At 36.6% G+C, this 16,879-nt stretch overlaps 1 protein-coding gene and 1 pseudogene across 1 annotated transcript in view; one reads left to right on the top strand and one right to left on the bottom strand.

Annotated features, from left to right (window-relative positions):
* The window catches only part of LOC120491913 (sodium/potassium/calcium exchanger 3), a 52,252-nt gene extending 36,979 nt beyond the window's left edge, over positions 1 to 15,273 (top strand). Inside the window, exons 12-17 of the mRNA XM_089124065.1 lie at positions 2,427 to 2,637; positions 4,233 to 4,399; positions 4,478 to 4,592; positions 5,880 to 5,992; positions 6,076 to 6,141; positions 6,752 to 15,273. Of these exons, the coding sequence (XP_088980191.1) occupies positions 2,427 to 2,637; positions 4,233 to 4,399; positions 4,478 to 4,592; positions 5,880 to 5,992; positions 6,076 to 6,141; positions 6,752 to 6,862 (783 nt within the window). The 3' untranslated portion in view covers positions 6,863 to 15,273. The remainder of the gene's footprint in view (positions 1 to 2,426; positions 2,638 to 4,232; positions 4,400 to 4,477; positions 4,593 to 5,879; positions 5,993 to 6,075; positions 6,142 to 6,751) is intronic.
* Positions 9,006 to 12,560, bottom strand: LOC148998331 (uncharacterized; annotated as a pseudogene).
* Positions 15,274 to 16,879: the final 1,606 nt, after the last annotated feature.

Here is a 16,879-nt window from a genome sequence, read left to right as displayed (position 1 = left end):
TTTTTAGTTTAGTTAAATAATAGACACACTATTTAAAATGAAGAAACTATTTAAAATGGAGTCTTAATAATGAAAAATAAAAACCTTAAAGGGATACTCCACTTTTTTGGAAATAGGCTCATTTTATAACTCCCCCAGAGTTTTACCGTTTTTGAATCCATTCAGCCGATCTTCGGCTCTGGCGGTAGCACTTTTAGCATAGCTTAGCATACATCATTGAAGTGCGCAAGACCATTAGCATTTTTTTAAATGACCAAAGTGTTTCGATATTTTTCCTTCTTAAAACTTGACTCTTTTGTGGTTACATCGTGCACTAAGACCGACGGAAAATGTAAAGTTGAGATTTTCTAGGCTGATATGGCTAGGAACTATACTCTCATTCCTGCGTAACAATCAAGAAACTTTACTGCCGTACCATGAGTGCAGCAGTAAAAAATAGGCTACCTTCCGTCAACATAACTACACAAACTTAGTCCCGGTCACGTTGGAAGTTAGTTGGAAGTCCCCGAGCTGGGGACTATTTTCAGGCGCTGCATCATATCATTACGCCTGCTGCACATGGTATGGCAGTAAAGTTTCTTGATTATTACGCAGGAATGAGAGTATAGTTCCTAGCCATATCAGCCTAGAAAATCACAACTTTATATTTTCAGTCAAGTTTTAAAATAGTAAAAATATCGGTAACACTTTACAACACAGGTGCACTAATAAGCATTAATTCATGCTTAACTTATGCACAGATAATACTGAATTAATATGTAACGAATTATTATTTAATCTATTCATTAATGATTACCACATTAGGAACTAATTAAGAGTCTGTAAGGTTAATGTATTAGTTCATACATGAATTGTTATTAATTAAATATGTAATTGTGGATTAAATCCATAATAACTCATTTTTTTAACTAATAGTGTTCATTAATATGTTAATTACCAGAATGAGCCAAAGCCTAGTATTTCAACTTCCAGATAATATGACCGGTACACTAATATGCATTAGTACATGATTAATTACTTCATTGTTACTGCAAATTCATGTGGAAATTACTACAATTGCTAAATAAATAGTTAATAATGATGTGCCTCAACAAGTAAAGTCATAACATAATGATACCTTTGCAAATCATTAGCTAATGATTAATTAAAGCAGACAACTGGAAGTTGAAGTGCATAGCTTTGACTAATTGTGGTAATTAACACAATAATTTACACTATTAGTTAATAAAATATGTTATTAAGGAATTAATACACAATGACACATTGAATTAATAGCAATTCATTTATTACTTAATCTATTAATCATACAGACTCTTTATTAGTTGCTGATGCAGTAATCATTAATCAGTGGTTTAGTTCTTCGTGAGTTATACATTAACTCTGTACATTAGTTAAAGTATGAATTAATGCATATTAGTGTACCAGTATTGTAAAGTGTTACCAAAATATCTAAACTCACTGGTCATTTTTTTTAAATGCTAATGGTATTGTTCACTTCAATGATGTATGCTAAGCTATGCTAAAAGTGGTACCGCCAGAACCGGAGATCGGCTGAATGGATTCAATAACGGTAAAACTCAAGTTTAACTCTGGGGGAGTTGTAAAATGAGCCTATTTCCAAAAAAAAAGTGGAGTATACCTTTAATACTATGGCATCATTTTAGGTTTGAAATCTTTATATAAATTATTTTTATAAATATCAGTAGTTTTAAAGCTGTTGAGATAATTGAAAAAACCTTTGTCCAGTGGATTTGTATGTCAGGGTGACACAACTGCTCCAGAGGAGCCCAAATGATCCTTGTGGCAGAGTGAAAAGATGTGATCTCTCAAAGAAAACTGTAAAAATACTGTTATAAACTGCTCGTTTCAAGTATGGGTAGGTTGGTAACCCTACCCCAGACCTAAACCTACCCCTAAACCTACCCCGTCACCTAACCGATGGTAAAGGTAAAGCGTCAGTTGTATGACGGCCCGGGATCGACATGTAACCGACGTTTAAGGGTACCCTAAAAAGGCAGATTTTGATGTATGGTCAAAAGACGTCCCAAGACGCCAGTTATATGACTTCTTGTGATGAGATATCAGGTGGTACAACTACAACATACTATTTGGTTGTATTGGCTGACATAAAACGATTAAAAAAAAGAGTTTAAACACTTTGAAAAACTGAAACTTGTTTAAACACATTGTTCATGACTCAAAAATATGCATTGCATCAGTTTTTAAAAGATAAAAAAGCTTTATTTGTCAATGTATATATTCATTTGAATGGCAAGTCATTTACTTTTCCTATCATTAAAATTCAAATTCCAACTGATAAAAGGAAAGGGGCGAATTCTCAAATTCAGAATATTGGCCAACCCTGCATGAAAATGTAAATTCCTCGCTTTTCCTTCTCTTTACCATCTCTCCCCTGCACATTTCAGAGACAGAGGCTGCTTAGGGAGAGCAGGACCCCAGTGAAGACATTTAGGTCCGAAGGGATAGTAAATGGAGGAAGTGCTGAACCACAGCAGACACTTGAGGACGCAGAAATGATGGATGGTAAAAAAGGAGTAAAGGTGGATGTAGAAAACAATCAGCCTGAAGAAGAGGATGAGGATGGGGACGAAAGGTTCAGACCTCTTCATATTCCTGGTTAGTTAATGAAAGCAGATTGAATGCAATTTTTTAGTATTACTATATGTATACTATTCAAATATGTTATTCTTTTGGTAAGCCGTGAATCATCTCTTGGAGACTTTTTAGTTACCATTATCTAATATCTATTTAACTGTATGTAATAAGTCAAGACACATTCAAAGCCAAAAGTTGATTCAATTCAGTTTAATTACTCAATTTTTCAAAGTCATTGTCATTATTCATTATTCAGCTCAATTCAGTTCTCATCCGATAGTGTCAGTGTAGTTAAAGGATTAGTTCACTTTTGAAAAAACTTTTGCTGATAATTTACTCACCCCCAAGTCATCCAAGATGTCCATGTCTTTCTTTCCTCAGTCGAAAAGAAATTAAGGTTTTTGATGAAAACATTCCAGGATTTTTCTCCATATAATGGACTTACATGGGAACCAGACGGTCCAAGGTCGAAAAGACAGTTAATAACAGTTTCAGATGCAGTTTCAAATGTCTTTAAACGACACCAGACGATGAATAAGGGTCTTATCATGCGAAGCGATCGGTTATTTCAAAACTTATTCCAAAAATGTAACTTTTCTAAGGACAAATGCTAGCCTTGCTCTATTTTGTGAGGCGCGTTTGTAACGTCACGTCATACGTAATTACGTTCAAAAGGTCACGGGCGACGTAGCCGGAAGTACAGAGTCAGTGTTTACAAGTTGAACGCATAGGTTGAACGTGCAAACTAACTCAAACGCCGTTTACAAAAAAATGAATTAAAAGGTAAAACAACGATGTCGGACGATTTTGATTCTGTACTTCCAGCTACGTCGCCCGTGACCTTTTGAACGTAATTACGTGTGACGTTACAAACGCGCCTCACAGAATAGAGCAAGGCTAGCATTCGTTTAAAGACATTTGAAGCTGCATCTGAAACTGTTATTAACTCTCTTTTCGACCTTGGACCGTCTAGTTCCCATGTAAGTCCATTATATGGAGAAAAATCCTGGAATGTTTTCATCAAAAACCTTAATTTCTTTTCGACTGAGGAAAGAAAGACATGGACATCTTGGATGACATGGGGGTGAGTAAATTATCAGCAAAAGTTTTTTCAAAAGTGAACTAATCCTTTAAACCAGTTATATTACTGAATATTAACTTATAAACCCAATAACAACCCGTTCTCATTCTGGCACAGTTTTAATCATTCCAATTGTTGAATCCATCCATAGTGCTTACATGAATGCTAAATAAATGGTTAATCTGCGCATTTGTATGTCACAAAATTAAAAATCGGATCTTTTGACGTGCACACATTGCACAAAAATACTGAGTTTCCCACTATTGGCATGTACTTATCCTCCTATTTGTAACATGAGTGCTCTGTTTCATTGTGTTTCCCTGTGATTTAGTATCTCTGTTTTGTTGATTAGTCATTATTTTCACCTGTTCCCTTTGTTTTCTTCATGTATTTATACCCTGCATTCTCCCTCATTCTCTGTCCGTTCTCGTCTTTCTTTTATTTTTTATTTTTTACAAAAAAAAATACTGAGAAGTAATCAAAATGGTACTTTTCTAACCTTTTATGGTTTTTCTCTGTGTATTATGTGCATTAGCTGGATACCGTGCGTGTATGAAGTGGTTTCTATCGTGGCCACTGAGTGTTTTGCTGTATTACACAGTGCCTAACTGTGTTTCGCCACGTTGGCATCGCTGGTTCATGGTCACTTTTTTTGCTTCAACCCTCTGGATTGCTATTTTTTCCTACCTCATGGTGTGGATGGTAAGAAAAATATACTAACTTTTTTCGTCATATCATTGGTTGGTGTATTATGATGATTGTTATGATTATGCCTTGAAGGTCACCATCATCAGCTACACACTAGATATTCCAGATTACATCATGGGAATCACTTTCCTTGCTGCTGGCACTAGCGTACCCGACTGCATGGCAAGCCTCATTGTTGCCCGCCAAGGTTTGTAACCTTTGTATGCATAGAAAACTGTTCATATGCATGCTTGTATTATCTTTAATCAAATTTTTGGAATGACTTTAGGGTTGAACATTTAACAATGAACAATAGCATTTATTACATTTCTTTGCTAATGTCAATCTCACCATTTATTACTACATTTGTAAGATCCGAAGTTGTATCTGTTAACATTAGTTAATGCACTGTAAACTAACATGAACGTGAACTTTTTTATTAACAAAGGTTAATAACTTAACAATATATTGCTAATTTTTAGTTCATGTTAGTTAATGCATTAACTATGTTAACAAATTAGACCTTTTTGTAAAGTGTTACCATCCGTCCTTCGGATGAGACGTTAAACCGAGGCCCTGATTCTCTGTGGTCACAAAATATCCCAGAATGTCTTTCGAAAGAGTAGGGGTGTAACCCTGGCATCCTGGCCAAATTTGCCCTTTGGCCTCAGTCCATCATGGCCTCCTAATCAACCCCATATATATATATATATACATGTATACCAATTGGCTTCATCTCCTTCGTCTCCTCTCCACCAGTAAGCTGGTGTGTGTTGGGCGTTCTGGCGCAATATGGCTGCCGTCGCATCATCGAGGTGTATGCTGAGCCCAGAATATGAACGCTTCATGCTAAATGGTTGAGCATTTCCTTGATAGTGGTTTTCATAGGAAAAAAGCTTAACGAGAGACTGCGTGTTGTGTTTATATTCTGGGTTCATCAGCGTATGCATAATCAAAACGATGTATACTGAATTTGGTCTTTTAATATCACTGTCTTACTACAGTAGTATTTAGCAGAAACGTAGTAAAAATTACTACCCGGCTATAGAGAAAAGCCTTGTTTTAGACTCCAGGTGGGCGTTCCTAAAAGAGAGTGACGTCACGTTAAAACCGAGTACACACACACTGTCACATTCAGTCGTAGGCTGCGTCTGAAATCGCATACTGTTGAGTAGGTACTTATTTTGAATAATTACTTCACGACCACTAAAAAGGTATGTTCTATATGGTATTAATGTGTCTGGAAGTACTACATTTGCCATGTACAAACCGTTATCTATCCCATAAACCTACAGAAAACTTTCTGCATTTTTACATTTTCAAAAAGCATCACATAGTATGATTTGATGATGAAGAACCAAAAATGTCCCCACACGAACAAGGATTTTAGATCTCTGTGGGGACAATTTGTCCCTATAACATAAAATTTACTAGGACCACACAATCACAATTACTTGTAAAATGTACTACATTGATGTTGTATTATGTGTCTCAGGAATGGGGGACATGGCAGTGTCTAATTCCATTGGCAGCAATATCTTTGACATCCTGCTGGGACTGGGCTTCCCCTGGGCTCTAAGAACTCTAGTAGTAGACCATGGATCAACAGTGAGCATTTTACGTATTCTAAAACCGATGTGAATGCCTTCCCATTTGATGCTTTCATCTGATTGGTCTGTGTCTTTTGTCAGGTATTCATCAATAATAAAGGCCTGGTGTATTCTGTTATCCTGCTGCTCGCATCAGTCTTCCTCACTGTGAGCAACCCAGAACCACAACACACAACCCCTACACCAGACACTCTCAGCCATATTTGGTTTTCATATTAATTACTTAATCCTAAAAAAACAAATTGGTAACATTTTAGTTTAGGATCCAAATCTCACTATTAACTAGTTGCTTATTAGCATGCACATTTCTAGGATATTGGCTGTTTATTAGTACATTAAGCACATATATTAATGTTCTGCATGACCATATTCTTCATCCCTTAATCCTAACCCATACCTACATTTTACGACTACCTCACTAACTATTAATAAAAGCAGAGGCAAAAGTCGCAGTTAATAGTTAATAATGAGAATTGGACCCTAATGTGAAGTGTGACCAATATTCTTAACAAAAGTCCTCAAAAAAGTTTTATATAACAATTCAGGTTATTTTTTCTATCTCAGAATTGTGAGATATAAACTCGAATTTATATTTTTATTCTTTTAATTTTTTTTTTTTATTTCCCCCTGGGGATAAATTGAATCAGAAAGTGGGATATTAAAAGCATAGGCAGTAAAATCCCCCTAATCACACACAGACTAGCGCACTTACTCAATGCTAGTAGTGTCTGTGTTAACTCTGTCATGTGTCTTGTAGGTCCTGAGTGTGCATCTGAATGGCTGGAAGCTGGATCGGAAACTAGGTCTTGGTCTCTTGCTCCTTTACTCCGTTTTTTTGCTCTGCTCTATCCTCTTTGGTCAGCTCTAGAGGCTTCACACAAGTTTATATCCAGCAAATCTGACTTTTTTTGTTTTGTTTTTTGCATTGTTGTTTTGAGTTGAATTTGATAGTGCTTTTACTGATCAGGTACTAAATGTCAGTTGACTTCATGCCTGCATCTGATGTAGCAGCAAAAGGAAATGATGTACTTTACAGAATGGGTTTCAAACAGAAATGACAGTGCTCATATCCAATCAGTCCTCTGATCTGTCCATTAAGCACTGCTTCAAGCTGGAAGATATACTGTATAATATAATGGTTTTATCTTCACTCTGACATCTTACAAGAACATTGCAGTATTACAATAAGTCACTGTTGCTGCTTATAACAGTATGTTCTCGTTGCTGTGTTAAACCCTTGTGAAAAAGAAGTACACTTTAGCATACTTTTAAAAAGAGTATTTATTATGGAAAAAATATATAAGTGGATGTCATGTCTTCAGACACTTAATCGCAGGTTAATTACAATTAAATACAATTTTATAATAATTTAAATGTATATTTAATGCGATAGGTTGAACTTTACACCCACTTCAGTGTGACTTAAGTATATCTTTATTTGTAATTTCGTAGTTACTTCTATTGTCTTTGAAATATGGTTAGTGAACTGGCTAATGCACTGATAAATATTTATGGTAAAGTAAAATATACTTTAATGTCATTTCTGTTGAAACTTGTGATTTGTAATTACACATTTGTAAAGATGAAGTTGCAATTCAGTACATTTAAAATATATTAACTTAAGTTGTAATATCTAAAGTACTTTGCATGTGCATTAATATGTTAGTCAACACATCAAAATAAGTGTACTTTAAAGTATGGCAAAATATTATAATTAAACAATAATACATACTTCAAAGTAAAACTTTTAATTCGACTATTACAAAGTACACTTTTTAAAACTGTACTTAGTCAAGTGTCATGACTATGTTTCATAACACAATTATGAAAAGTCTACTTTGTTATAAAGGGAAAATTAAAAGCTTTAAAGTCCACTTAAGTTCAATTCAATAATGATTTTTTTTTTTGTGCAAGTACAGTTTTAAAAATAAATAAATATTAAGATTTGTGCACATTCGATACAATTAAGCGCACTTCTTTTTCATGAGGGAAGTCCTGTTGCTGTGTTAATTTATACAACAGGTCAGTTAGTCCTCAAATTCGATTGGCTGAGCTTCATTCCAAGAGTACAAATAGAGAGTATAACAGCCCTGGGATGTTTCACACACTCTGTGTTCAGAGCTTTTCAATTTATGTATACTGTCTCTCTCACTATTGAGGTGTAAACTCATAGTGGAGCTCGACCCGAGTGGAAATGGCTGTTTTTCAGTGTTCCTGATGTACATTATTCCAGTCTGTTTGTTACTTGGTGACATCCAGACCTTGATGCTTTGGCTTCTTCTGGAAATACATTTGAGGTTGTATGTTTACACATACCTTGCAGAATCTAAAAAAGTCAATTAAAAAATAAAATAGGATCATAAAGTAATCTGAAATTGGTCCACAAGACAACCCCCTGACAAATTTCTTTTTGATTTATTTGACATTAATGAAAATTTTCAAAAGTTTACACACCCTTGAATCCTAATACTGTATGCTGTGTCCTACTAATCCATGTTTATATTTTTAATGTTTTTATTCAGCTATTATTTTGTCTTGTGGACTATATGTACACATCTGTGGTGTATTTAGAGAGGCTTATTTCGGGCAGTAGTTTATACAAGACAAAATGCAGTTGGTATTCATTTTGCAGGATTTGCAAGGTGCTTGTAAACGTATGAGCACAACAGTATTTCTATACAAGTCTAAATAAGACTTTATGAATAAATTTTTTTTTTTTGTAAAACAGTTGAAAAAAAGCCAAATCATTCTCGCAGTTGTGCTGTATTGAGATGTAGATAATCGCAGGGTTGTTAATTCAGAACAACATACTGTAGGCTACTACATGACAGCATTGTTTTTAGGAATATATAATGATCAAGCATGCATGCATCTATACAGTTTTGGGTATGTAACTTCTGAAATAATTTAGCACTGATTGCAAATTAAATGCCTAAAAATGTAATCAATAACTGTTTTTAGATTAAAAGTTTTAAGTATTATGATGTAATTGCTTTTGTAGGGATTTTGAGCTAATTCTTATTTATTTCCACAATACTGCCGCGTTGTTCTGACAAAAACACAAAAAAGACCAAAAAGGAACATTTTCCTTAAACTAATGCACACCTTTGTAATCAACACAAACAGCCTTAATTGTTTCTGCAATTATTGCATGTTTTGAATAATAATTAAAAAAATCGCTAATTGTGATATAAAGGGATATGTCACCTGAAAATTTTAATCATGTCATCATTTACTCACCATTTTGTTCCAAAACCTGTATGACTATCTTCAGTGGAACATAGAGTGGGGCCAAAAAGTATTTAGTCAGCCACTGATTGTGCAAGTTCTCCTACTTAGAATAATGAGAGAGGTCTGTAATTTTCATCATAGGTATACTTTAACTATGAGAGACAAAATGAGAAAAAAAAACAGCAAATCACATTGTAGGATTTTTAAAGAATTTATTTGTAAATTATGGTGGAAAATAAGTATTTGGTCAATAACAAAAGATCAAGTTAATACTTTGTAACATACATAACCTTTGTTGGCAATGACAGAGGTCAAACGTTTCCTGTAAGTCTCCACCAGGTTTAAACACACTTTTGCTGGTATTTTGGCCCATTCTTCCATGTAGATCTCCTCTAGAGCAGTGATGTTTCGGGGCTGTCGCTGGGAAAAACACGGACTCCACAAATTTTCTATGAGGTCTGGAGACTGGCTAGGCCACTCCAGGACATTGAAATGTTTTTTACAGAGCCACTCCTTCGTTGCCTGGGGAGAGTGTTTGGGATCATTGTCATGCTGGAAGATCCAGCCAAGTTTCGTCTTCAAGACTCTCACTGATGGAAGGAGCTTTTGGCTTTAAATCTCACGATACATGGCCCCGTTAATTCTTAACTCAATATGGATCAGTTTTTCTGTCCCCTTTGCAGAAAAATATCCCCAAAGCATGATGTTTCCTCCCACATGCTTCACAGTAGGTGTGGTGTTCTTGGGATGCAACTCTGCATTCTTCTTCCTCCAAACACGACGAGTTGAGTTTTTACCAAAAAGTTCTATTTTGGTTTCATCTGACCACATGATATTCTCCCAAACCTCTTCTGGATCATCCATATCCGTCTTCAGACGGGCCTGGACATGTACTGGCTTAAGCAGGGGGACACGCCAGGCACTGCAGGATTTGAGTCCCTCTCGGTGTAGTGTGTTACTTATGGTAGCCTTTGTTACTTTGGTCCAAGCTCTCTGCAGGTCATTCATCAGGTCCCTTCGCGTTGTTCTGGGATTTTTGCTCACCGTTCTCATGATCATTTTGACCCCACAGGATGAGATTTCCATTACACGAGAGTAGATGTTAAAACTTCATGCTGATTTATACTTGGCTTTCGCCAAGGTAAGCTAAGACGTAGCTTTACAGTAAACTATACTTCTCCATCGATTCACGCTTTTTTCCATATGGTGGTTTGACTCCCCTTGTGTGCAGCGTTAACGGCTGCAGTGTACTTGCCGTGTCAGCACACACGACGGCTGCAACTACAGTGTGGTCTCCCTAGTGGACCACCACGACAACCGTCTGGATTGAGCCGAGTAGGGGACATCTCTAGGGTCTTCAAGTGGGCACCTTCCGTCCTCAGTGTTTCGTCGACTAGCCCACGACACCTCAAGAGGGATTGACAGTGACTCTGGCGTCCCAGAGTCCCCCCCTCCGTCCCCCTCTCAACTCACCCCAGCTTACTGACCTCTACAGAGACCTAACCACAATCTTGAGCAACCCAACCATACGCGCCAACCCGTTTGATAAAGGCTGTCGAGCCCCACTGGTGCGTTATAAAGCAGTTTCAGTGGCAAACAGTTCCGTATGGCATACCACCTACCGCAAACCACAATATCTGGCCAACCACCATCATTCAAACAATATACACAGGAATGTAATGACTGTAATTTCAATGCAACCTATACAAAAAGACTCTTCAAGAATTCTACGAAACCGTAGCATTGCGGCCTGTACATAGCCAGCTAGAATCTTTCCATCTCAACAACAGCCATTTGCTGCTCCTTTCTGCTGCTTCAGATAAGTTCTTTACTGTGCGACGCAACTCTTGGCCACTTAATCCGACGTCTCTGAGGAACCGGGTTGTAGAGTGTGCCACAAAACCTCGACAACCCACTTCCACTGGATAAACCTGGACTCTCCATCCTCTCTGCTCTGCCTCAGTGGCCAGATGAGCATACCACAATTTCTTCCTCTCATATGCCTCATCTACCGCATCCTCCCATGGCACTGTTAGCTCTATCAGCTGAACAATGTGTGCTCATCCAGACCACAAAACAATATCTGGTCGTAAGTTGGTGGTAGCAAAAAATAAAAAAATAAGCCGTTGACCAAGATCAGCCAGCATCTTCCAGTCCCTTGCAGTTTCCAGTTGTCCTGGGTGAGAATTGGTGTTAACACCTTTTCTTGGTGGTTGCTCGCCTGGGCGGAGGAATATTGTCTTCTGCGTGTAATGTTTTGCAGGCGGCAACTTATTGGTCATACTATGCTTGCCCTCCAATGCTAAAGCCAAACATCGCAGTACTTGGTCATGGTGCCAAGTAAACCGACCTTGTCTAAGAACCGCCTTACATCCTGTCAGAATGTGCCTTAATGGGGCAGGTGATGAACACAATGGACAAGAGGGATCCTCTCCAACCCAGAGGTTTAGGTTCTGCGGTGATGGGAGGACATCATATGTTGACCTTATAAGGAAACTGATCCTACTCTCTTCCATTAACCAAAGGTCTTGCCAGCCCAACTTGCGTTGTTCCACACTCTCCCATCTCATCCACTCTCCCTGCTTGGCATGGGAAATGGCCTTTATACACCTCATCCTCTCCTCCTGCTTTCGCACCTCGTTGACTACCAGCTTCCTTCTTTGAGCTGGGCCTGCCTTGTGCCATTTAGGAGGAGCTACACCAAGCCCAAAACCCCCTCTTCCATGCTGTACCTGTCCCACAATATCCCCAAATTGAAGGGCAGCCTTTGCCTCTACTACAGATTTCTTTGCTGACCACTTCCTACCAGTTTTTAAAACAGGGGCTGCCTCCCTTACACATTTGTCACATGACTCTACTAAGTTTATTTCCAGCCTGACCTTGGCACACTTAAACTCTTTGGTTAAAGCAGAGACTGGCAGCTGCAATATTCCTTTACTATAAAGTCCCACTCTGCTGAGGCAGCGTGGAACTCCCAACCATTTCCTGATGTATGAACTTATTAACGCTTCCAGCTTATCCACTGTTGTCAAAGAAACCTCGTACACAGTCAATGGCCACAGAAACCTCGGCAGCAGACCAAACTGAAAGCACCAGAGTTTTAGTTTGCCTGGTAGAGCACAGCTGTTTATGCTCTTCAACCCTTCCACTGCTTGCCGTCTAACTTCTCCCACTCAAACTGTGTCCCTTAGATCCCCATCGTACCATCTCCCAAGACTCTTCACTGGCTTCTCAGAAACTGTTGGTATTGCCTCACTATTAATGAAGAATGTTCTATCTACTACCTTTCCTTTAACTATCGAGATACTCCTTGATTTAGAGGGCTTAAATTGCATTCGTGCCCATTCAATATTATCTGTTAACTTTCCCAATAAGATCTTGCGTGGAGCCCCAGATTGAGGGAGATTATCAGTGTTCTTGTATGTCTTCCATTTTCTTACAGTTGCTCCCACAGTTGATTTTTTCACACCAAACTGCTTGCCTATTGTACTGTAGATTCACTCTTCCCAGCCTGGTGGAGGTCTACAATTTTCTTCCTGGTGTCCTTCGATAGCTCTCTGGTCTTGGCCATTGTTGAGTTTGTAGTGTGATGCTGCGTCCCAATTCGCTTACTTATACTACGGCCTAAAAGTATGTACTCTTTTTGTGAGGAAAAAGTACATACTTTTGAGTGTGTAGCAAAAGAGTTGGCAAGCTTTGGGACATACTATCACGTCATCTTTAACGGACAGCTTTGTCGTGTGATGCGTGCATCCTGTCACCGTAAACTCCCCTGTCAATCATCTTGTCACAGTGAAAATCCTCCATTCTATCTAATTTTATTTCCTACTGTTTCGGAGAGCACGTTCATCTGTCAGTTGTGGGTCTTTCATGCTCTCCTCGTGTTTTCAATTTGAATATAATGATGCATTTAAAACGTAATGGCTAAACGTGTCCTTACAAAAGTTCACAATGCTGCTGCAAATGCAATATAATGTGGACAACATTGAATAAATTCATTTTCGTCGGGTTAGATACTGATAATTAATCACTCAAAGCTCTTTATTTAAACCTCTCTAGACAGCTGCGGGACTCGCGCGTCCTCCGTATCGTCAACGTGCTGTAGTTTTTAACACTTTTTACTCGTGTTTGTAGTTCTAACCGAATCCTCGTCCAACGCGCAATGGTTTGTGGGCAATATCAGCCGTTAGAGTGTGCATCGATCTACACTTCGGATTCTGACCGGAAAAAGTAGACCATCCGGGTATCTTTGAAAAACTCATTTCAACATATTACGATTTGGGACGTACTAATTCTATTTTCGAATACTATTTAGGACGGATAGTATGCGAATTGGGACGCAGCATGACTGTTTGAGGCTGTGCACAGGTGTCTTTTATACAGATAACGGGTTCAAACAGGTGCCAATAATACAGGTAATGAGTGGAGGACAGAAGAGCTTCTTAAAGAAGAAGTTACAGGTCTGTGAGTGCCAAAAATCTTGCTGGTTTGTGGGTGAACCAATACTTATTTTCCATCATAATTTATAAATAAATTCTTTAATGTGATTTCCTGAAATTTTTTTTTTTCTCATTTTGTTTCTCAAAGTGTACCTTTGATGAAAATTACAGACCTCTCTCATTATTCTAACTTGCACAATCAGTGGCTGACTAAATACTTTTTGGCCCCACTGTAAGATAGTTCACCCAAAGATGAAAATTCTATTACAAAAGAAGTTTTTTTGAGGAATGGAACAGTTGAATGGCGGAAAAAGATGCATTACTCTAAATATTTTCTTTTAAGTATCATTTAACTTCACTTTCATTACACAGTAGTAAATATTAGTAGTAGTATTAACATTCACTATTACTTTTGCTATTGATAAACATCTTTTGTAAATCAAGCACACGTCACATAAAGATCAACCACAGCCTCTGGCTCACTAGTATACAATTTAATTAACTAATTTATTGCTGTTGACTGATATAATATAATCAATATGTCAGCATGAAAAGTAACTCTACGTGTTTGTTTCTTTTTAAAAAGTAATGTATACTCTAATTACAAGTACTTGTTTTTTGTAATCGGATTATGTTATAGCACTTGTTATATAAAGACTGTTCATTTACTGTAGTTATTGACAAAGTAATCACGTTGTGGTAATTCTGTCTTTAATCTGTTTGCACTGACTGTAGCAATACTTCTGACTGATGATTTGATATGTCTGTGATAATCACTGTAAGTGAGTGTGGGAATACTCTTAGAAACAGTAGTTCTTTAAGCGATAAACAAAACAACACAGGTTTGCCTATTATAGTATTTAACGTGATTGTATTTTTGATAGTAGTTTTTGGGACATTTTTTTTAAAAAGTTTGTAACTGGTTGTTATAGAATATAATACATGTGTACTGAATTTTTTTAGATTTCCCCCCTTGCAGTCAAAAAATAAAATGTTCATATTATTGGAAAAAAAAAGATATTTAGGTATTTTTAGGGATATTTGTTATTTATATAGGCTTAGGCTTGTTCGTTATTACATGAGAGTACACAGATAGAAAGTTTTACTGTCTATATTTACTACGATTTGCCTAGTTTTATAAAGTCAAGTTCAAGTGTTTATAATATTTCTATAGACATGAATACCTTCATGGATACTGTGTGCGTACTGCAGTGTTGTGTGTTAGAATGGAGAAAACCAATGAGTTTAACAATGTCTAGTCTATGTTCTGCTAAATGATCGCTAGACATTTTTTGATTGTCTTTTATTGATGTCCACATCTGTTATGAAGAAGTAGCCTACACTGCTGTACATTTTCAGTATTGATACCATTTCGTATGTTGGCATATATAGAGAGAGATATGCATTCTGTTACTTGGGTCCTGTGAGTTTCACCCAATTTTGTAAAGATCACAATTGCTTCTGGTTTTAGAGACTGAATGATCAGTGCAAAGAGAAAACAGGGATGCCACTAAATAATAATAATGGTGGAGAGCGAAAATCGAATGCTTCATGGCTTTTGTTCTACAGACAAATCTGTTTTTGTGTGCAATAAAATGTGCAATAAGAATGAGTGGTGTCATTGTTTAGTATCATTGAGATACTACAACATTTTTGATTAACAGTTTAAATCCGTTTATTTTTATATTTTCTGTTTTAATTTAAGAATTTGTCTTTTTTATGTCCATGTGGTTTTATTTGCTTCAAGGAAATGAGAAATATTTCAACTAGATTTACTGTATTTACTGTAAAAAAAAAAAATTCAGATCATTTTAAGTAACAAATTTATATGTGTCAGGTTTGGGTTGAGAAGATGAGGCGAGGACTCAATCGCAGTAGAATGAAGGCTTTTATTAAAAATACAAATAAACAAACAAAACCTACCCCAAGGGGAAAGACTTGACTTCACAACAGACAGGAGGAACATACAAGGTAGAATTATGACCAGAGCTTTATTACTTAAAAGAAGCTGTCACTGGGGCTGTACCTTTTCAAAAGGTAAACTTTTGTCCATTTTATGTGCTAATATGCACATTTCAGGTGCTAATATGTACATTTTAGGTGCTAATAAGTACATTTTAGGTGCTAATAAGTACATTTTAGGTGTTAATATTTGCCTTTCAGGTGCTAATATGTAAATTTTTAGTGTTAATATGTACATTTCAGGAGCTAATATGTCCATTTTAGGTGCATTTTTAGTGTTAATATGTACATTTCAGGAGCTAATATGTCTATTTTAGGTCCTAATATGTATATTTTAGGTGCTAATATGTACATTTTAGGTGTTAATATGTACATTTTTAGTGTTAATATGTACATTTTAGGTGCTAATATGTGCATTTTAGGTGCTAATATGTACATTTTAGGTGTTAATATGTACATTTTAGGTGCTAATATGTGCATTTAGGTGCTAATATGTGCATTTAGGTGCTAATATGTGCATTTTAGGTGCTAATATGTACATTTTTAGTGTTAATATGTACATTTTAGGTGTTAATATGTACATTTTTAGTGTTAATATGTACATTTTAGGTGTTAATATGTACATTTTAGGTGCTAATATGTACATTTTAGGTGTTAATATGTACATTTTAGGTGCTAATAAGTACATTTTAGGTGTTAATATTTGCATTTTAGGTGCTAATATGTAAATTTTTAGTGTTAATATGTACATTTCAGGAGCTAATATGTCCATTTTAGGTGCTAATATGTACATTTTTAGTGTTAACCCCCTCAGACCTGAATTATGTTTCAAGTTTCTGAAAAATATAAAAGTACATTTTACCAGCTCATGAGGTTTCTATAAATTAAAACAAATGAATTTTTTTATATAATTGCTTTCATTGTGATTTTTTTGTCCATTCCAATGGACATCAGGTCAAAACAGGTGTACTTCCCAAAAATGTACCAACATGAAATAAATTAATAAACATAAAATTTGTTGGTCTATACTTTAAGCTTTTTCTCAAGGTCAAAAACATCCCAGCAGTATACCATTTCAACTATAATTTTGAGGTTTTTGTTTTACAGATTGCACATTGTTTGTAACAAACTAAATATCTTCGAATCAATCTAGAGTCATTTTTTAGAACAAAAACTTGAACATTATAACTTTATAACACGCCCCGACCCCCCCGGGGGGCCGACGGGAGGAGCCCGAAGTTTCGGGACCCCCG

This window comes from Pimephales promelas, chromosome 1 (assembly GCF_988280905.1).
Source record: "Pimephales promelas chromosome 1, fPimPro1.hap1.1, whole genome shotgun sequence".
NCBI classification, from domain to species: Eukaryota; Metazoa; Chordata; class Actinopteri; order Cypriniformes; family Leuciscidae; genus Pimephales; species Pimephales promelas.
The sequence above is the reverse complement of the archived record's forward strand: the minus strand, read 5'-3'. Positions and strand labels throughout refer to the sequence as shown.